Here is a 22,100-nt window from a genome sequence, read left to right as displayed (position 1 = left end):
TGACCCCTAGCTTTTTGGCCCTGGTTTATAACCTTTTAAAAGCTTTATCCACTCCTTCAATTAGACTTTATTTGATTCAGGTTAATCATACAATGTGTATTTAGTGCAGATTTTGTGCTGTCTTGTTAATCTCACCATTGTGTATAATATATATTTATGATTTTAGTCTGCAGAGCTTGTGAAGGAAGTTCCCTTATTAGATAAAAGGGGAGGACAAGAAGAGTCCCGCTTAGGGTCATCAGACTCTGCACAGTCTTTAAAAGAAGAACTGGAGTCCAATTGCAGTGTAAAGTAAGTGTCTGTTTAGATTGTCATTCTATTTGACATGTAGTATAGGAATGATAAAGAAGAATAATAAAAACTCACAAATGATTATGCTGTAATACATTTGTACAGTGTCCACCTACATCCTACAGTCACCGCAAGATGGCTATACAGACAGGCAGGATTCCATGGTAAAGGGTGATAAAAGGGATTATTCTGCAAACGGTGGCTCTTTTCTTTCCCACTTTATACCTGTTGATCATACATAATATATAATAGTGTTTTTGTGTGATTTGCACTTCATCAATACAATTGTGTTACTGTGCTTATGGTTTTCTATATTTGAGTAACATTTGACACTCATTGGGGCATATTCAATTGGGCCCGAGGTTTAGCGAGGAAAAAACCTTGCGCCCAATTTTGGATTACCACGGGTATGCGTGCTCCCGATACCCACGGTATCCAATTTTTTTTTTTAGAAAGTGGTCACGGGGTTTTAATAGCTGAAAACCTTGCGCCGCATAAAAAAAGAAATTACAAAAAATTCCACTTACCTGCCCAGGGGTCTCCAGTGGTCTCTGTGGCTCCAGGTGGCCTATCCGCCATCTTCTTACTGGGTAGGGGGCTGCAGGGAGGCACAAGGGCTGCTGGGAGATGTAGCTCTCCCAGGGCCTATTGTGGGGGGGGGGCATACTTACACTGGGGGGGGGGATGCTTCGGGGGTGACACACACACTCACTCATAAACACTCACACACACTGACATACTCACCGCTGCTGCAGGAGACTGGGTCCCGACGCTGGATGCAGAAGACAGCACTTCGGAAAGTGAGTATTACTTCCAATTGCTTAATTAGTCATTAGGAGGGGTGCCGCCGGGGTCCCAGAGCATTTCCCGACCATTTTTCCTAAAATCGTGGATTTTAGGAAAAATTGGTCATGTTCAAGAGGTGCGCAAAAAAAAAAACCTCCCGGCGCACAAAAAATCAAAAACCCCATTCCTAATTGAATAGCAAAAATCCTGCACCAGGAAAATCCCGTGGGTGTGGGATTTTTGCTGTTCTCGCCCCCAATTGAAACTGCCACATTGTCTGTTGTGTGTGAAAACTGCTACAGTAGGTGCACCTCCCTAACAACGACTGTCTCATTTCTTATAAGTCATCACATAGACGTGAGCAGTGGCAGAACTCCATGTGTCAGTTAGTGCTATCCATCGTCAACACAGTAGCTAAACGGCTAAACCTTGTCTAAAAGACACTTTTGTGTATCTTACTAAAGCACAGGTTCTCAAACTCTGTCCTCGGGAACCCAAACAGTGCATGTTTTCCAGGGGTCCTCACAGAATCACAATTGAAATAATTAGCTCCACCTGTGAATATTTAAAAATGTGTCGGTGAGTAATGAATACACCCGTGCATCTGCTGGGTGACTTGGAAACGTGACCTGTGTGGGGTCCTGAGGACTGAGGGCCTGATTCCGACCCGCTTGCACGCGGGTCGATGGCCAGGCAGTGCGCAGGCGCGGCGTGCGCACTCACAGGCTCCCTCTCTACTGTACCCCGCCCACAGCCAGCGGCCTGCAAGCTTTAGTTTGGTGCCGATTAAGGAGCGGGCATCCTTTTGTGGGGTGACTTTTAAAGTGACCCCCTGTTACTTTTATTTATGTTAATTTAATTCTACAGAGCGGGTAGTGCAGGGCGTCCTATAGGATGCCATCACTGCCGCTCCAAGGACCCCAGCACTGGCGACAGGATCGGTAATTACCTCTGCCGGGCCCCGGGAGGGACAAGCATACCACCGTTCCCGGAGGCCGCAGCCGGACGCTGTCTGGGACAGGTAATAGCGGCCCCCTGCTTGCAGAGAGTTGCATGCTCGCGGCTTAACACCGCTAGTGTGAAGACCACCAGTGGTGTGGGTTCTGGGGGTCCCACACACTAGACCACCAGGGCACCGGCTAACACCGGTGTGTGTGTGTATGTGTATATATATATATATATATATGTAGGTATGTGTTTCTATCGGTAACAGTGATTGGGCCATTACTGTATCAGTCCTATAGAAATTACTTAGCATCCGTATGTCCTGAGTTTCTACTTCAGGGTCCTTAGGGTCCACAGGCCATTACCTTGGGGTATAGGTGGAAAGGGACCAATCCGGGCACCGCGCAGTTAAATTCTTAGAGCCTTCCAGGATGCACCAGGCTATTTTCCTATACCCTGCCCCCCCGGTCAAGGCACAGTCAGTTTTCATAGGTGCCCGAGCCAGAGTCGTGTACTCCACACAGGGGGGGCTGATTATAGCCCCCAAAGATCTTCAAGAGCGGTGATGTGGACAGTCCAGCGGACGTTCACATCACAGCTCCGCCACCCCGCTGGCACCCAGACCCCAGTACTGATCTGGGGATCTCGGCGGGCTTCCGGGGTTCTTACTAGCAGGGACCCCAGAGGATCCCTGACTGTGTGCCGGGCTTACGGGGGAACGCGGTAAGTAGCGGACGCCCGCGGTGGGCGTCCGCCATTACACAGTCTTTTCCCCTGGGGAAGTGGCCTGTAGTGGAGCCAGGCACGGAGTCCTGCGCTGCCACTAGACCACCAGGGACAGCGGACCAGAGCATAGCAGTGGTACCGCTCTGGCTTCCCTGGGGTTAATTGCAGGCCGGTGGAGGAGGCCTTCCCTGTTACAGCCAGCGTCTCCCCCACTGCTTAGTACGCTTACACAGCGCGCTCTGTGCAGCTCCTCCTCTCTTCTGTGCTCGGGCGGCCATGTTTGGAGTCTCAGCCAGCGGTGGAGCCAGGTCCCATCCTGCATACCTCTCCCTCACAGGCGGTAAAGGTGCAGGTAAAGCGCTTGTCCTACCGGGTACAGAGCCTGTGTAGTTTACAAGAAGCGCTATTAGAACAGGTTGTTCTCAGTTCTATGTGATTTATGCTAGTGCTGTCTGCCTGTGTTCTGTTTCACTGTTAGCCATTTTAACTGTCCCCGTTTTTTCACTGAAAAAAAGACCCTTACAGTACAGGTGCTGTTTGGGGGAGGGTTATATTGTGCACAGAGGCCCTGATTCAGAGACGGACGCTCTGAATCTGGGCGTTTGTTGTTTGTTTTTTTTGTGCGTCCTCCTGGCCGCTCACATAGCTGTGGGTGACCAGGATGATGGTTGCGATGGTCTTGACAATCGGGCTTGCGACAAGACCCTTGTGGTAGTGTCTCGTGGCCGCAAGCCCCAGGGAGCTTCTGATTCTAATAGAGCCGGAAGCTCTGTCACTGACATCACTGGTGATGTCTGTGGGGCCGCCCACAAACGGCAGGCGTTCGCTTGGGAACGCCTCAGTTTGTGAAGCCACCCTCTTGCTACGCCTACAAAACGGGGCGAGCTGTCGATCAACAGTGACAGCCGCCCCTTTTGTAGTGAGCCACGGAGCGAGAGATTTCCTCTCTCGCTCCGGGGCTTGCGCAGAGCACACCATCGACCCGCTCGCGAGCGGGTCTGAATCAGGCCCAGATTGTGGTCTGTGCCAAAGTGTCACATACACTGTATATGTCGAATCTGTGCAGCTTGCTACACCTGTCCTGATTTCCTGCATATGTTGTAAGGCGGAAATTGGGGAGGAAGAAGCTGATTAGGGAGGCTTTTATGTGCAACATGTACGCTCCCAGGTCCTTCTCAGGTTCCCTGTGCTCCTCAGGAGCCCCCTTGGGCGTGTTTGGCACAGTCTATTACAGTCCTGGCAGGACGTCTATCGGCCCCACATGTGTACCCTCCCGTAGGATTTGCACAGCAGCTGATGGTACCGGCCCCCTTACGGGGGGGACCGGGGCAGATGGTGGTGGCACAGGACCACCCTCAACCTGCGCCTCTAGCGTCCCCTGAGCTTGGCTAGGTGAACCCTTTTGCCTTATAGGGTTAATATCCTTGCAGAGGGTTCGCAGGAATCCCCGCTTAGGCCCGCAAAGCGGCCATTATTGTCGTCCCAGTCTACTCATTACGACGACGATGACATGACGTCAGATGATGGGGAAATTCAAGAGCTATCTGATACTGATCTTCCTACCAAGGAGACTGAGGCTAAGTCTTCTATATATATCCCGGGCGGTCCGTGAGATCATGATGATTGAAGACAAGGCTTCTGATTAAAATAAGCTCACATATGCTTATTTTTCAAAATGTTAAAAGCACTAATGCAGTGTTTCCTTTATCTGGTCAGCGTTTGGCTTATGCCTACTCTTTGCGGAGAATTAATTTTCTAAGTGGGAATCTCCTCCTTCTGTGGATTCTCATGTGACGCCTAGTGTAGAGGGCGACCCTACCTATGCTGTCCATGTCCTCACTGAAAGATCCTACGGACCGCAAGGTGGAGGTATGTCTGAAATCCATTTACTCTCCCACTGGAGGGGTCGCCAGACCTGTTATGGCTGTGTGCTGGGTGGCCAGATCCAGGGAAAAATGGGCCAATGCCTTGGAAGAATCACTGTCTTCCGGGACTACCAGTGAGCACGTTGTACTGATAGGCAATCTCCGAGTTTCGGCTGCTTAAGTCAATGAGGCAGCGTTGGATGTAAGCCTACTTCCAGGATTTCTAGGGCCGCGGTGTCCGCTCGCCGTTCCTTGTGGCTACGTTCTTGGAGAGCAGATGCGGATTCTAAGAAAGGCCTGGAATGTCTTCCGTGTAATGGTCAGGTCCTGTTTGGCCCAGCTTTGAATAAAATTGTGGATACGCTAGCGGCAGCAAGGTCTGCGTGCTTGCCTTTAGCTCCATCCGCCTCTGGGTCAGGAACGTCGTCCTTTCGATCCTATCGGCCTCAGGGTAAGTCAAAGGCTTAGTCCTCACCAGACAGGTACCGGCGACATATTTGTAAGTTTCACTGTAGCATATAGTAGATTTGATAAATGGAACACATGGTGTTCTAGAGCAGGTTTAGAAAGGACTGCATACACCATGCCCTATGGAGATTTGAATCCACTAAGTTATCATTTCTGAAAATTACTCTGCTATTAATATAGTCTGAACCACATACAATAAGTGTGTTATTAAATCCTCTTCTCTAACTGTTACCAGACTAACAGAAGAGCTCCAGAAGCCATTGAAACCTGCAGTTATAACAAGAGGCAGATTTCAGAGACCAAAGCCAAACCTAGGTCGGGCAGTGATTAAGAGAGACGCGCTGACTTCACCTAATCTACCAAAGAGTCCACCTAAAGGAGAGACCTGTGTGGAGGAAGTCCTGGAACCTGATGAGGCTACGCCACCCGTAAGAGGCCTTATACTCTGTCATCTCTATGAGTGGCTCTCCTCTTATAACAAGATTGGAAATGGTCCTCAAAAACACCTGTTATAGTAAACAAATACATAAATAGAAGTTAAACCAGTAAATACTAATATATACTCAATATAAAGTCTTTGTTTTTTTGCTTTAATATATGCTGAATCTTTTCACACTCACATGGAAATTGTTAAAATATTCACAAATGTCAGTGTAAATTTTTATGTGCTCTGTAGCTGTGAGGGCTTAGTCTTGTCCTCTTTTAGAAATAAACTGCACTTTAACGCTCCCTGCATTGTTTTTTTATAGGATAATCCCACAGGTAATCCAATATACATAGGAGAGAAACGTCCCCTACAATTAAATAATTGTCTTCTCCTTTTTTTTTTTTCTTTGTGAGGTTGGAAAGGTTCCCTTGCTCGAAAAGTCTAATAATGGTGAACCTGTGCCTCCAGTCACTCAGTCCTCCTCCCCTCCACGAGAGATCCACCATTCACAACATTCTATGCCTGCAGCAGAAAGGGCTGACGCCGAGGAGCCTGCTACAACATCCGAAGATTATACTGCACATGTCGTGTATGTATCAGTGTATACAGCTATTCAATTCAGTACACCTATTATGCACCACGGCTGCACAGATATTGGATTGCAGCTCTCTGCTACCCTGCCACTCTCTTGTTTGACCTTGTTTTGAGGTGATTGTATCTGAAACCTAGATCTCAACTGTATTCTTTATCACCTACATGGTCAGAATCAATAGAGCAAACTTTTATATATTCAATACTTTCAACATATTAATAATAAAAAATTTGACCCAGCAAAGCATTTTGCCTTTCCTAGTATGTCATCGTTCAAGAACTGAAATAAATAGTCCTTTGACTAACTGCACACAACACACAGAAATGATCTGCTGAAACACTAGGTTGCATCTGTTAATCAGGAGAATGATTAATACTATGCTGTCACATTATGATACGCAGTTTATTACATTGTACATTAAATTTTGCCAAAATATTGACGAGTGTGGGAGACTGAAAATACAGTTTGGTTTTAAATAGAAGTTGTGATTTTTCTATTTTGTGTTCAATCCTTTTTTTATTATTATTTATTTATTTTTTATTTTTTTCTGTTACAATTGCATTGTTAGAACAAACCTGTGTGGAGAAGACATACCGTACATACGATCCAATTACAAATAATTTGATCAAAATGAAAACAAAATATTAGTGTGCAGTATGTTGGTAGCACTGCACCAATGCTTGCTCAGTCCAATCAGACTATTATGATATTTATTAAATGATGTCTTTCACGGTTTTCAGAATGAACAATGAAAGAGCAGCTTCTGTAGGGGAGAGAGAGGCAGAATCGGTCCGACCAATTTTAAAAATTGGCAGATTCCAAAGACCAAAGCCAAATCTAAGCAGAGTAGCTACACGGCTACAGAAGGCTACTGTCCTGGAGGAAACCAAAACCGGAGAAAAGCTAAGAGTTAGTACATCAGCCATTCTGAGTTGACAATACCAAACGTATAGTTAATCCTGTTTGCGGTGGAATTATTTATTTTGACTAATGCCTATTTCATAACATCATCATTTGGCCAAGGATTGATAGAGCCTTGTTTGATCAACATGACGGCTGTTAGGATGAATGTGTTAAATGAGGATCAGTGATAGTACAGATGTAAATAGGACATGCAGCGTCAATTATTTTTAAGTCTGCTGTATATAGAGGGTTCAGCGTCAAAGTCAACCAAGTCCATGAGTCAGTTTTGAGAAAATGGATCTCAAAATTGAAGAACTGTAATTAATTAACCATTGACTTTTAATTGTTTTTACAACTCCAATAAAGTAGTACTATGCTTTATTTAATTTTACATATTTCACAGAAAAAATCTAGTTTTTTCCACTGTACCATGGCAGTACGAATAAGGCAATAAATGGACTTGGTTCTTTTCAACTCTGAACACTCCATATATAGACCAATTTATGAGGTTGGTTGGTTACAGTTTAATTAAAAAGATAGAGGGGCTTAGAAGGCAGATAATAATTGAATATCAATTAATTAAGTAAAATGTTCACCATTTGGTTCGAACATCTTGTAGCTTGTACGCTGTGGTTACAGCTATCGCTGCTGATCAGTACTGGGACCTTGGCCTCGGCTCTGGATATTGCTCTGCCTGACTTTTGTCTACTTTTCCTGTGTTCGTACGGTTTTCTCTGGTTGTATTTGTTTCTTCCCACAGCCCAGAAACATGTAATTTATTTTGTGCGTTTGTGTGCCTGTTCTAGGCAAATTTCAGTAGTTTATTAGCTCCAGTCAACATTCTGTTTGTACAGGTATAGCACTTTTATACTATAACATGTTGGCAACATATAAAGAAATAATAATTGTACTAGTGATTGGCAACGGTTGTGAAAATACATATTCCTGTACTATATTGTAGTAATTCATATACTAAGAATATATTTGACAAACTTTCTAAATTGATTTGATAAACAGATCAGATACAATCTTCTGGGAAATAAATGTGTGTTGTTGAATGTCTGCATTATAAAGGTAAATTAACCTTTAATAATTCATTACAATTTAGGATCAACTTTAATTTGCTAAAAATGTCATCTCATTATTTGAATAATATAATAAATGTAAGTACTGTTTTGTTACTGTTTTTTATTTTATTGTTAAAACAAGAGTCCCACTTGCTCACAGGAATCGGAATTGTCTGCGGGAGATGTAGAGATGAAATCGGGTGCAGTAGAATGCCAGGCTACCCAACCTCACAGAGAAAATACACTGGGAATCTTAAAAGAAAATAAACAGGCTGTACAGTAAGTCAATTCTAAACAAGAAATTGCCTAGAAGTGCTCGGTGTGCCTAGAGTTACTAAAAACCAATGCAGTTACCAGCAACTGGAATAAATAGGGCAATACTTAACACACATAATCCTGTGCTTGAGATGTCAAAGCAAAAAAGGACAAGCCACCAGTGTTGCTAAATAAACATCCAATACGTATTAATTTCATAACACTTTAAAATATTAAACATCTAACTGCTTCACATACACTGATATTAGTGCAACTAATCAATAAAAATAGATGATTGTAAATATGATTCATATTCAGGCTGATGACCGCATTAACGTGGACCAGTTGGTATCTTGGTATAGTGCAGTATATTACTGAGCAGGGAGAAAGTTCAACGTGAGGGAATGCAAAACGACAGCTATGGAAGAATATGTGCCTCCTGTATTGGTCACTGTGCGGTGTAGATTAAGTCCAGATTTAAATTGCAGTTAAAATGCATCCTTGCCCATGAATATGATAGATATAATCATTGTGAAGGTATTACTCCCAATACATACAGTTAAGGAGCCATGCTACTGTTTTCATAGCATAATGTCTCTGCAAACAATGTTGTAAGCAAAGCAGAAGTGTGCATAACAATCCTTGTTGCATTTCAGAAGCATAAGATGAAAGAGCACCTTATGCTTCTGAAACGCTGGGGAGTAGCCCCATGGTGCACTTTGTTGCGATTTGGGAGGCTGGTGTACTCTTCTGAGCCAACTTGCTGGAATTCGTGAGTCTCTCGGTTGCCCCTGGAGATTAGGGTTATGTGTGAATAAAATTTTACTTGTTTTACTGAAAATGCACAATTTCCATAATAGACTGTTAATTGAAATTTTGAGATATGTATTTTAGAAAACCGTTCTGTGGGATCCAAGCTAGGACCCTCAGTGGCCAGACACCGGGCCAGAGCGCTTATGGGTATCAGAACCCTTGAGCTGAGCGCTCAATTGCAGCTGGAGAGAATTACACACGAGACTACAACCAGTTCTGTGTTCTGTATTCTCTGAGCTATATTTGTGAGGCACACAGTCTTTATAGTATTTTGCAAGCATAGTGATTTCATAGTGTAACATATGTGATTCTTCAAAGTATAAACACATTAATTCTACTGAGAGCCCATCAATTATACAATCCTACCTCGTTATTTCTCCTTCATCCACTAGGGGACACTGGAGTTCAAGACAGTGGGGTATAGACGGTGGTAGAGCAGAGCCTGGCACTTTAAATAATTCTGAAGTGTGACTGGCTCCTCCCCCTCTATGCCCCATCAGCCCCAGTTTTTAGAATGTGCCCGAGAGAGCCGGTCACATAGGGCTGAGCTCCAGCCCACACTTAGTATTTTTTCTTTTATTTCAACTTTATTTTAATTTCTAGCTTTCACAAAGCATTGAGGACAGGCTGACAGAGTGCTGCGTCTGTCAGCCTGCTACATGGAGGCATCAGGAGACCCGCCACCACTAAATAAGAGTGTGTGTCGGAGTCCAAGGCACCCTGGCAGTAGCTCAGGGAGGACACGCCACAGCTTAATATAGAGGCTGTGTCCGTGCTTCCGAATGCCTAGCCGCAGCCCTGATGCCAGCAGCTGGTAAGTATAGCTCTGTTCCCCTTATGGGGAACGGAGTTTAATCTGCGGCCCCTCTGCCCCCTCCCAGGCTCAGGTGGTATACACTGTAGTATAACCCCTCCTGGAATCCTGTTAAAACGCCGCTAGCGTTATTACAAGGGGCAGAGCTACCGCGCATAGAGCGCGGATTCATGTACAGGGAGACTGTTCAGACAGTCTGTAATGTTGCTGCCTAGCAGCGAGCCCTGATATCCTGCTACTGAGCGCTGTCTGACTTAATAGAGCTGACAGCGCTCTGTTTGTCAGCTCTCACGAGAGCCGAATCCTCCCTCTTCTCTATCCCCACGGGGAGGGAGCCTGCGCGTCCCGCTACTCCCATAAGGGAGTCTACATTGCGCAGCAGCGCGGCTGTTCCCTGCCGCGCTGGTGCTTGAAGAAGCACTGGCGCTGGCTTCTGCAGGGGGAGGAGCACAGCCGCCGGAGAACGACTGTTATTCACAGCGCTCTCGGCTGCTGGTTGCGGCGCCGTGCTTGTATGAAGATTGCACCGGCGCTGCCTACAATTGGCCGCATGGCGGGGCTTAGGAAGCTGCTCAGAGCGGCTGTTCCCTGCCGCGCTGGTGCTTGTAGAAGCGCTGGCTTCTGCACACAGCCGGCGGAGAGCGAGGCTGTTATTCAGTTCTCTCGGCTGCTGGTTGCGGCGCCGGTGCTTGTATGAAGATGCACCGGCGCTGGCTATTACGTTCCCGCTCCCCCACTCGCGCTGCTATACCAGCCATTGTTTGCGCCCCGCCCGCTTATTGATAAGGGGCGGAGTCTAGTCCATGCTGGCGTGCACAGATGCCGCCATTACCTCCAGCGAGTATTTTAAAACAGCATATGCACCTGCCTTACAAGGAGCTGGGGCTTATTGCCAGCATCTCCTGCATCCTCACTCTGGAGTTCTGTGGGGGGTGCAACCCTTAAAAGGGTTGTGGGTTTTATTCCCAGAACGGCCCTAGCTGTTGGGAGTTTGTATGTTCTCCCTGTGCTTGCATATGGCCTCTCCCGTTTTTTTCTTTACTTAAACCTACAGCACTGGTCTTATTAGGTTTAACGACACAACTGTGGAGTTTGTAATTTAACCTGCAGTCTTTATATAGATCTGGCTCTGCCTCATCTCTGTTATATTGCACGTCGGTAGTTCCCCTACGGAACTGGGCAGTGTACTGGTTTAATACTATATTTAAAAAAAAAAAATGAAGCACAGGGAGGAACATGCCACAGCCTAATATAGAGGTTGTGTCCATGCCACTTTGCCCACCACATATCTATCAGCGCCTATGGCCACACGCCCGATCTCGTCTGATCTTGGACGCTAAGCAGCGCCAGGCCTGGGTAGTACTTGGATGGGAGACCGCCTGGGTATACCAGGTGCGACAGGCTTATTACATTGAACATCTGGGGCAAATATGCTTGATGTGTAACAGAATAATGCAGTGAGTTTCTTGCATCTATAGCTGCCAGAGATCACTCTGCCTAAATGTGTATAGTATGCATAGTCGGGGCCACTGTTCTGGCTGCTGCCAGAAATTACGGTTATTGAATATCTTTAACTTAAGGTTACAAAAAGGGTGCGTCCCATCCTCAGGCTTATGCCTCACATTGGCTCGCCTTAAGAATGAGCCGTACTCTTCTCATGCATATATGTGGCTGCACATATGTTAAATCTCAACAGCCTTCGGTGCTTACCTTAGAAGGTATGCATCTATATGGATTTATATCTTATTTATTCCCTTCGGCAGCACACACAACACGAAGTAGTAACATATGGCCGTTGTGGTGGTTGACATTGCTGTCTCGCATCACTGAGGTCATCTTTTGATTTCCATCATCTGGGGCACACCTGATAAGGCGACTACACCGGTAACGGAAGGGTCCCAGGATCGCAATCAGTCTGGGATAGTACGTTGCTAACATTTCCTGCCCCAACGCCGTAGCAGAATGACGGCCACACGCGGCACATGAGCAGTCTCCCTGCGTGGAGGTAAGCCACATGTATGTATATACTTGTATTTTATACTAAACCCGGCGTTAAGACCTGGGGCTCAGTTCCTTCCATGGCTCTAACTATTGCCCTTGTTATATTTTTCTAATTATATCGTCACCTACTAATCTTGTATGTAGGTACTTGTAGGCATGTGGGGTTTTGTGTGTGTATATGTGTATATATATGTATATATGTATATTATGTGTGTGTATATATATATATATATATATATATTATGTGCATGTAATATATATGTGTATATATTGCTTCTTATCCTTACCATTAAAGCAGGGGTAGGATATGTTCTTCTCAGTTTTATGTCTGATACCTAGCATATTTAAAGAGGATGCTGCGATGAGAGGCTGGACTCTCCTGATCCGGTAGTTTGTTCTATAACTCCGCTTACACCATCTCTCCCTAGGGATTGGGTGGTGTGTGTGTATATGTATATAATTATGGATATGTGTAGGTATGCCTATACTTCCACAATCATTAAGGTACATATTATTCCACGTCTGGAACGCTGCCAGGGTTTACCAGAAGCTGTCTGTTATATACATACATATTATATGGTGGCTCAATAGACTAGAGTCATGTTCTGCAGCTTACATAGGATAGTCAGAGGCTCATACGGCATTGCTTCTAGTATGGACTCTATACATGTCCTGGGGCCTTCCTGTATGTCCACACATGTATATAAGGATATGTACTTACACCCGCCTCGGGTTATAGTCCTGTTTCCATCAGTCTATATCTACGGCGTCCACTTCGGGGGACCTATTAATTACAACTACACTCTTAGGGCGCACTTAGTAACCAACTTGTAAGACACTAGGAATGCAGTGTGTGTATATATAGATATAGCATGCTGATCTCCTATTGTGGGATATATGTGTGTGTGTGTATATATGTATATGTATGTAGCGTGCTGATCTCCTGGTGCAGGAGTTTGACAAGTGACTTACTATGTCGGTACTAACTCTTCCTTTCAAAGAGTTTGTCTTTTCATGCAGCTATGTTTGTGTGTGTGTGTATGTGTATATATACTGATATATTCCCGTTCCTTGTATGAATTTTCCTAATAATTGGAGAAATCTGTTTTTGGCCCTGACTGGCGTTATCACTACATATATATATATCTCTTCTTACTTGGGATAATTAACGCATTCTATGTCTATGTACAGGTACCTTTCCCAGCATCGATTCTGGTACTTTATATTATTGTATTGTCGCATATCTCAATAAAATGGGTATCTGATGGTCCCTTGGGTACATTTCCTATCAGTACATAGAGAATCCTGGATCTATTCCATCCTCATGGCTTATTTAGTTAATTTACATGAGGCCTAGGGCCACCCGCCGATATAGGCAGGGTCTGGCCTGGGTTGTATCAGATTGTGGGCGTAATACACACTTCACCATTATAAGTGTTAATGTAAGGATACACTAGCAGACCGTTTTTGGGGTATGTGTAATCTCTATATGGATACATATCCCTAATGGAACAGGCTCAGGTATAGGGTCCTGTTGTACGGCCTTCTTGTCTCCACTAACAATTTGCTAGTTTCTACAGTATTTTCTTCTGCAGCATCTCCAGACTGAAGTCCGTGCTGTAGAGCATTGATCTTTGCCCACTGAGGCTACTCTCTGTACCTGTCGTGGTGGGTTGCTGTGAGATGAATAAGGTCAGTGACATTCTACATAGCGTCCAGAGGGCTTCTGGTCGCTCACAGGTAAGCGGGCTTACCCCACTAATGCCTCGGAAGATGCTTCCTTTTCATGCATCCTGACATAGCTGTTAGTTCTTTTAAATCAGTTGGCTGTACACTTTAGAGCTTTCCTGGTGTGTAGGTGCATAGTTGTAACATTGAGATTTGTGACCCTATTCTACTGGAATCTGTTGGGTTTATGGACTGAAGCGCATCTATGGGCTAATGCACATCTTTACTATAAAGTGTGACAGTCTCTATGTTCCATACAGAGGGCCTGGTTAGTTTCCTGTTCAGTATCTGTTGATAAATTCAGCACACTGACAGGTACCTGAATGGTACCTTCATAGTTGTCCTAGTGCTTTAGCCTTGCGGATGGGATACTTCCCTATATTGGTAACTCTCCCTGGGTGGAGGTGGCATCCGTGCTCTTTTTCTGCTAAGGGTATCCTGGGTGTTTTCATACTATGTTCAGGCCAGTAGTTGGTACTGATTACACTCTACCATCATGTAGGAAGTTGTCTGCTGTTTGACAGGAGGGGTGGTACTGCCGTCTGACCCACTGGAAGGAATTGTAGTCTCAATCCTCTCGTATCCGTCTCATGCCCAGTGGGATCGCCACTCGTTGACAACTTCTATGGTCTAAACCTTCCACTGGTTACCAACCCTTTAGTAGTTATAGTTGGACCTCGAGAATGGTTCAGGGCGACTGTTAGGTCGTGACTCTTGCCTCCTTGTTTGCTTGGTTAAGAGTCTGTGGACGGGTTCAGCTCTGTCTCTGTATATTGGTATCATTATACTTTTATCTATATAATTGATGTCCCGCAGTGCTGGGATTCTGCTGTCTGAGACTGTTGCAGCTTCCTGTAGTTGTCGCTGGTACGGTTTTCTCGAGTTTTGTTCTCATGTTACTGCCATTCTATGGATTCTAGTTGGGGTTTTCTGCTCCCAGCGGTCTTGCTTGGTCTGTTTTTGGCTGAGCTTACGGTGTTCTGATGCTTCTCATCTGCGGCTACTCTCTAGCCGTATTCCATTGAATTTACGCTGTAAGTTGTGGAATGTCTGTGACTGTTCAGCAAGGAGCTCTGATTGTCTCCTGGCTCTACGACATGCCTCCAGTCTTGGGCTGTCCCTGTTTCGGTTGGCCGAAAGGTCGGCAGGTTCTCCACGCTTCCCACCCTGGAGGTTGGCTTTGGGACGTCCCCACTGTCTTGAACTCCAGTGTCCCCTAGTGGATGAAGGAGAAAACAGGATTTTGGTACTTACCGATAAATCCCTTTCTCCGATTCCACAGGGGACACTGGACGCCCGCCCAGCGCTGCGTTCCTGCCGTTTTGTTGGGTCCTCATCTAGTTGTGTGACTGCATGTGTTCCCTGCAGTGGGTTCCTCTGTTCTCCTTCAGTCGGTATTGTTCCGTTCTGTGGTCTCCTCCTTCTCCTCATTTTCCTGTTGTCTACCGTCTCCTCTCGGGCTCAGTTCTTAAAACTGGAGCTGATGGGGCATAGAGGGGGAGGAGCCAGTCACACTTCAGAATTATTTAAAGTGCCAGGCTCTGCTCTACCACCGTCTATACCCCACTGTCTTGAACGCCAGTGTCCCCTGTGGAATCGGAGAAAGGGATTTATCGGTAAGTACCAAAATCCTGTTTTCTTATCTATCGTTTAAGGAGTAAGGCACATTCTAAGGAGTATACACACTCCTAACTAGCAAAACACAGTTATCTCTGGTACATTGCAATCTATTGAGCATATGAAAATTACTGTAGCTTGTCTCTAACTATTTCAAAGTATATAAGCTTATGAATAACTTTAAAGGCATACACCATCTTGTCACAAAATGGAGTCTCATGTGGGTATCCTAAGATCGACTTTCACAGTTCCATGCTGCTGCTTTTGCACCTGATCCATCTCTAAAGATGGCGCAGTATAGGGACACATTCAGTTAGCCGCAGGCTTTGGGCCCTAGGGTTGTTAGTACGTGCATTTTGTAGATCTTTTCATGAGGCACGCTCCTGATACCCACGAAATTCAATCAGAATAGGCAAGCCGCATTAAGCAATTTTAAGCCAACTCGCAGCTAATTAAATTTCCCCCATAGACCTCTTTGGTTTAACAGATCTAAATATAGCACATATTATGGTATCAGACAGGAAGTCCTCTGTTTGTCTACAACAAGAACTATGTGTGGTTTATAGGCATGAAGAATCTGCCCATTCTGGAGAGCAAGTGGAAGGGTCTTCTGTAAAACCTGTGCGAGCCAGATTCCAGAAAGCCAGGCCCAACATTGGGCGAGCAGTTGTGAGAAAGGAGACATCGGCTGTCGATAAGAGAACTTTGGCTTCAGAACAGGTCAGCAAGACTTCAGTTAAACCCTTAATGGATTTATATACTGTACCATGTTTTACTCCTTGCTTGTGTTTTACTTATGATCTAGGTCGTCCGTTTTATATGTAATAAGTGACATAATTTTTCTAAAGGATGAAGTAAAATTGGAGGTCAGCAGAGAGATGCCAGAACTGCAGCAAAGTGAGGAAGTCACTGATATATCTCTCACCAGTCATGGCTCCAAGGAAGCTGGACAGTAAGTATAGTGAAACACGTTTTTCATTTACTCATTGTTTCAAAAATGTATATAACTATAATTCATATATTTGCTTCGAGGACTTTTTATGATTTTCAAGCACAGTCGTGAAGCTTTAATACGTTAAGGGGGAGATTCAATCAGCCACAGGTTGCACAACGCGTCCTTTGCTCCCGGGTATAGTGTCCGGGTCTATTCAATTGGAGGCCCACAATTATCCTCGAGGCAGCACCTAACATGGATTTCTGCTCACACCCCAAACTTCTGCGGAAAGTACTGTCTCTGGCTAGTTGCGGGTTAATCGCAGGCCTATAATTGTATAGCCCCACCACTTCACCTGGGAACAGAGGACACGCAGTACTAGTACCCGGTGCTAACTGAATCTCCCCCTAAATGTATTAAAGCTTTAATTTTTATTCATTTCGTTTTTGCCCATTTACGAATTTGATATCCCCCTGTCGTGTCTGTGTAGGGCTAATAAAGACAAATCAACAGCTATCAAACCAGCACAGCTAAGACGCTTTAAGCATGTGAAGCCAGTGCCAAACCTTGTAAAGCTCCCTAGCAAGAGGCCAAGCCCGTTACAGAGCAAGGGAAGTGATGAAGGGGAGATGACCCCGGTGCTTACAGTAAGTGTGCAATAACCAGGTCCATTTCATTTGTAGTTTCTTATTGCTTGTTTTACACAGTATTCTCCTTTTCTACCAATCAAGCTATAGTACCAATTACTAACTATCTGGCCAGTACATGTTTTCTGAATTTCCAGCTTTTGTTCCATTTCTGAGTATTTTCATTGATGATCATGTTTTCACACCAAGAGATTTATGTATAAATAGGGAGTAATCAATGTATTTGTAACACACAGCAGTGAATGCGCTTTCTAGTTGTCCGGTGTATGCCGACTAATTAGCCACATCATCAGATTGGAGGTTGATAGATGTATAGAGCTTTTTATTTAACTATTTTATTAAATTAACCCTACAAACATATGTCTATGCTTTAACCAATATACAGATGGGTTCACATACATCTAGCCTCCTGGCGCGTTAAACAGCCCTTCTAGTCGCACCATGCCGTGGAGTGACTCGGTAGCGCAGAGGGTCTTTCGTGCAACTTTTTACCTTCAAATGTGTTTTATGCGCACAGCGATGCGAATAGATAGCACAAGCAGCATCTGCTGATTACAATGATATGCAGCATGTCTATATTCTATGCGTGACTGCGGGTGTATCTGCATGGGAAATGCTACATTACAGTATCAGCGGCTGTAACACTGTAACGTAGCGCTTTGCATGCAGATACACCCGCAGACGCACACAGAACATAGGCATGCTGCATATCATTTTAATCAGCAGAAGCTGCGTGTGCTATATATTCGCATCGCTGTGCGAATAAGACGCATTTGAAAGTAAAAAGTCGTATGACAGACGCTCAGTGCTATCAAGTTACACTGAGATCCGGCGTTATTTGTAGTGCACGGAGGATAGATGTATGTGGGCACATCTGTATATATGTAGCACACGTCAAAATGTCTTCTAACGCTGGGTGATTTAATTAATCATCAACATTGTACAACTTGTAAGGAAACACATTGCATCGCATCACATGTATTCCCCTAAGCACATAATGTTTGCTGTGCTCGTGTCACCGCTGTGTTGGCGTCATTGGTGGTCTGAGCGGTGGTGTTGGTCACATGACAAAAAAGAGACACCAAGTGTGGGCTTACCCAACCCCGGGGTTGGGGGGGAGTTACCAGTTTATAGCATTTTGATTATATTTCCATAAAAACATGTTTATTTAGAATTAATAGTGGGATCCATGGTCAGAAGATCTTGGAAGTCGCAGAATTCATCCCAAACAGAATACCGAATGATTCCTATTAAAATACTCAGAAATAATATATACACCAGCACAATCTTGCATGATTTCACTGTGCATTTTATTTTTTAATAATTTACACCCTTTGCCTTCATCTCTACATCACCCCATAATGGTGATGATCAGGGTTCAAGCTTTATTACTGTCAGTAACCCTCATGCCATACGTTTGTATTGAAACCCAGTCATTGCATGCCTACTGCTTACTATTCATTGGTTGCTGAATAAAGCACTATGGTTTTTTTTTCCTTCTTTTCTTTGCAAGACTAAAGATTCTGTCATAGAGATGCATTTATCCTCTCCAATCAATAAGAGAAAAGCTGCTGAGTGCAATGAGGACATGTCCAAGAGAATTCGGCTGGCAGAGGTGGATCAGGTTTCATTGCCTAGTAAACTTCAGAACAGTAGCCAGTCCGCCGATGCACAGGAGCAGAGTAATCCACAGCAGTCTAGGTAACGGCACACGCTACAGGTTTTCTATGCACCATATCAACCTTTTTTAGGTTTCTTTATCACAACATTTTAGTTTTAATCTGTAACACTGGAAATAGGTTTCTATCTTACATTCAATGCTTTAGTAGTTTATTTGACCTTTAATATATGTTTTAGGAATGCGCTAAGCAGAAATAGAAGCCACATCTGCAAAGCTCTGCTTTTACTGGAACATATTTTTCAGGTGTGCAACCCTGGAATTGAGTGATAAACATGACGACGACTGGCCACCTGCTTATTAGTATCAGTACTTTCAGACATATGAATATGGCTGTGTTATAGGAGATTTCAGCCTTTTTAATATGGATATCGTAGCATAACAAAGCCGTATATATTTTTCACATTAGATTTGGACGGCCGCTGAGAAAGACATTGCCTGCAACACCACCTGTGCTACCCAAACTATCTGAAAATTCATCTCAACGCCCAGAGAGCGGGAAGACAGTACAAAGGGTGAAACCCAGCAAAAGCAAAGTGTCAAAACCGTCATCCAACAGGAGCAAAGGGAAGACCACCCTGGTGAAGATCAGGGCTACGCAGCAAGAAGAGGAGGAGGAGGAAGATGTAGAGTTAGACTTTGAAGAAGAGGATTATAATCTTGCTCCTGATATGTTGAACCAGGCTCCAGTTTTTGTCCCCTTCAGCCTGAGGTCTCCAAAATATGTGCCAGCTGAGATTGAAGAGACTGTAGAAGAGGTATTGTTTCTTGTTTGGGGGATTGCTCTTTAGCTGTTGCTGTTGTGTTTCATCTTTTGATTCTATGTAACCTAATCCAAAATAAAACCCTAGTTTGGTAATGCTTAGTACAGTTCTCCAGCTTGACTGAGAAGTCTGATGAAATCAGGATGCCGTAAAATATATTGATGAGAGTAAAGCATGAACCTCAATAGAAGCAAGCTTTGTGTTACATTATATTCCCTGAAAGTGCCACTGAAATTGTTGTTAATCCTATGAATGTGTTCTATACAGTTTGAAATACCAGTGGAAGATGCAGATGTACTAAGTAATGCAAGCTTGGAATCCGGGAAATCTAATTCTCTAACTTTGGAGCATGTAAGTATTCGTACACTCATCTTAGATACATGGACAGGAGGTACCAGAGTTCTTTTTATAGTGTGATGGAAATTCAGTGACTTCTTATGCACAGGGTTTATTATTCAATGTAATATATAAATGTTCATTCTGTGCTGACTTTATGGTATTTATTGTATGTTTATTTTTATTTGCAGTTGTATTCAAAGCAGGTTTTCCAACAGTAACACACTAGTACATTTTATTATCATTAACACAGCGACATGTTTATGAAATTGTTATTAATTTTTTTCTTTCATCCAATGGGGAACACTGGGACTGTGGGTATAGGTAACCCACAGTCCCAGTGCCTGGGCACCAAATAGAGCCTGGGCACCAAATAGTTAAAGTTTGAAGCAGCTGCACAGGCTCCTCCTCCCCTATACCCCGCCCCCTGCAGGCAGTTTCTTTTTGGTGTACAAGGAGCTGGGCACGTCTCTGCAGCTGATTACGTTTATTATTTTTACTTGGCGCCCGGTCCATAACACTGCTCTGTTGAAGGGCACACTGGCTTCATCCCCGGAGCGCATAGCCGTGGTCGGAGCACAGGGCCAACCAGTAATATCATTTTAATCGGCAAAGTCTGCTTGTGCGTCTTATTCGCATCACATTGCAAATAAGACACATTTATGGCAAAAAATACACCTGGCGCCGGCCGAGTGGCAAGGGAGCCGACTGCTGCGCCCTGTGTAACATACTCATAACACATGGCGGATTAACGAGAGAGGACATATCTTGTATGTCCTCGACACTACCCACATGGATTGGGGTGCCATTGGCTCACATTGTGTTAAATGCTCAGGTGCAATTTGGCGCAGTCGTGGCCACTCAGTTAGACATCAAGTCAGCAGTGTTATACTACAGAAGTTTCTATTAATCAGTGGATGTGGCTGGAAGCGGAGGACTTGCTGTGTAGTGAGTAAATAGCACGGTTGGACTTATTTGTGTTATAAATTTCCTGAATACCACCAACATGATTAAAGGAGGAGGAGGTCCAATTATTGGGTTAACTGCATCAATACGTACAGTTTTTTTTTTTCCAATTTTCTCTCTATTGAAGTAATTGCTACATTGTATATATTTTTATTTACAAATATATCTCCTCTGTTAACTAATATCTGTATGGATACTATGTACAGGTACAGTGCCTTGCAAAAGTATTCACACCCCTTGGCTTTTTACCTTTTTTGTTAATTGCAACCTGTAATTAATTAATTTATTTATATTTTTATCTGAATTTTATATGATAGATCTGCACAAAATAGTCTAATTTGGTGAAGTGAAATGAGCAAAATATATATAAAAACGAATCTTTATAAATACAATTTTGAAAATTGGCATGTGCATATGTAATCACCCCCTTTGCTATGAAGCCCCTCAAACGTTCTTGTGCAACCAATTACCTTCAGAAGTCACATAATTAGTGAAATGAAGTACACCTGTGTGAAATCTAAGTGTCACATAATCTGTCAGTATAAACACACCTTTTCTGAAAGGCCGAAGAGGCTGCAACACCACTAAGCAAGAGGCATCACACCATGAAGACCAAGGAGCTCTCCAAACAAGTCAGGGACAAAGTTGTTGAGAAGTACAATTCTGGGTTGGGTTATAAAACAATATCCAAATATTTGATGATCCCCGGAGCATCATCAAATCCATCATCATCAATTGGAAAGAACATGGTACCACAACAAACCTGCCAAGGGAGGGCTGCCCACCAAAACTCACAGACCGGGCAAGGAGGGCATTAATCAGAGAGACAGCACAGAGACCAAAGGTAACCCTGAAGGAGCTGCAGAGTTCCACAGCAGAGACTGGTGTATCTGTACATGTGACCACAATAAGCCGTACACTCCATAGAGCTGGGCTTTATGGAAGAGTGGCCAGAAAAAAAACATTACTTAGTGATAAACATAAGAAGACACGATTTGAGTTTGCCAAAAGGCATGTGTGCGACTCCCCAAATGTATGGAGGAAGGTGCTCTGGTCAGATGAGACTAAAATTTTACTTTTTCGTCCACAAAGAAAAGCGCTATGTCTGGCGCAAACCCCAACACATCCCATCACCCCAAGAACACCATCCCCACAGTGAAACATGGTGGTGGCAGCATCAGGCTGTGCGGATGTTTTGGGAAACTGATTTGAGTCGAGGGAAAGATGGATGGTGCTAAATACTGGGATATTCTTGAGTAAAACCGGTTTGTCTGCCTGTGATTTGAGACTGGGACGGAGGTTCACTTTCCAGCAGGACAATGACCCGAAGCATACTGCTAAAGCAATACTCGAGTGGTTTAAGGGGAAACATATAAATGTGTTGGAATGGCCTAGTCAAAGCCCAGATCTCAATCCAATTTAGAATCTGTAGTCAGACTTGAAGATTGCTGTTCACAATCGGAAACCATCCAACATG

At 44.1% G+C, this 22,100-nt stretch overlaps 1 protein-coding gene across 2 annotated transcripts in view; it reads left to right on the top strand.

Annotated features, from left to right (window-relative positions):
- The window catches only part of BDP1 (BDP1 general transcription factor IIIB subunit), a 184,713-nt gene that overhangs the window by 140,187 nt on the left and 22,426 nt on the right, over positions 1-22,100 (top strand). For both annotated transcript variants that reach the window (XM_088443767.1, XM_088443766.1), the window contains 11 exons: positions 167-291; positions 5,317-5,509; positions 5,922-6,097; positions 6,841-7,009; positions 8,231-8,349; positions 15,865-16,018; positions 16,147-16,250; positions 16,723-16,879; positions 18,393-18,580; positions 18,967-19,315; positions 19,589-19,672. In XM_088443767.1, coding sequence (XP_088299893.1) covers positions 167-291; positions 5,317-5,509; positions 5,922-6,097; positions 6,841-7,009; positions 8,231-8,349; positions 15,865-16,018; positions 16,147-16,250; positions 16,723-16,879; positions 18,393-18,580; positions 18,967-19,315; positions 19,589-19,672 — 1,818 coding nt within the window. The remainder of the gene's footprint in view (positions 1-166; positions 292-5,316; positions 5,510-5,921; positions 6,098-6,840; positions 7,010-8,230; positions 8,350-15,864; positions 16,019-16,146; positions 16,251-16,722; positions 16,880-18,392; positions 18,581-18,966; positions 19,316-19,588; positions 19,673-22,100) is intronic.

Source organism: Taudactylus pleione, unplaced genomic scaffold, assembly GCF_031769625.1.
Source record: "Taudactylus pleione unplaced genomic scaffold, aTauple2 ptg000333l, whole genome shotgun sequence".
Classification (NCBI taxonomy): Eukaryota; Metazoa; Chordata; class Amphibia; order Anura; family Myobatrachidae; genus Taudactylus; species Taudactylus pleione.
The sequence above is the reverse complement of the archived record's forward strand: the minus strand, read 5'-3'. Positions and strand labels throughout refer to the sequence as shown.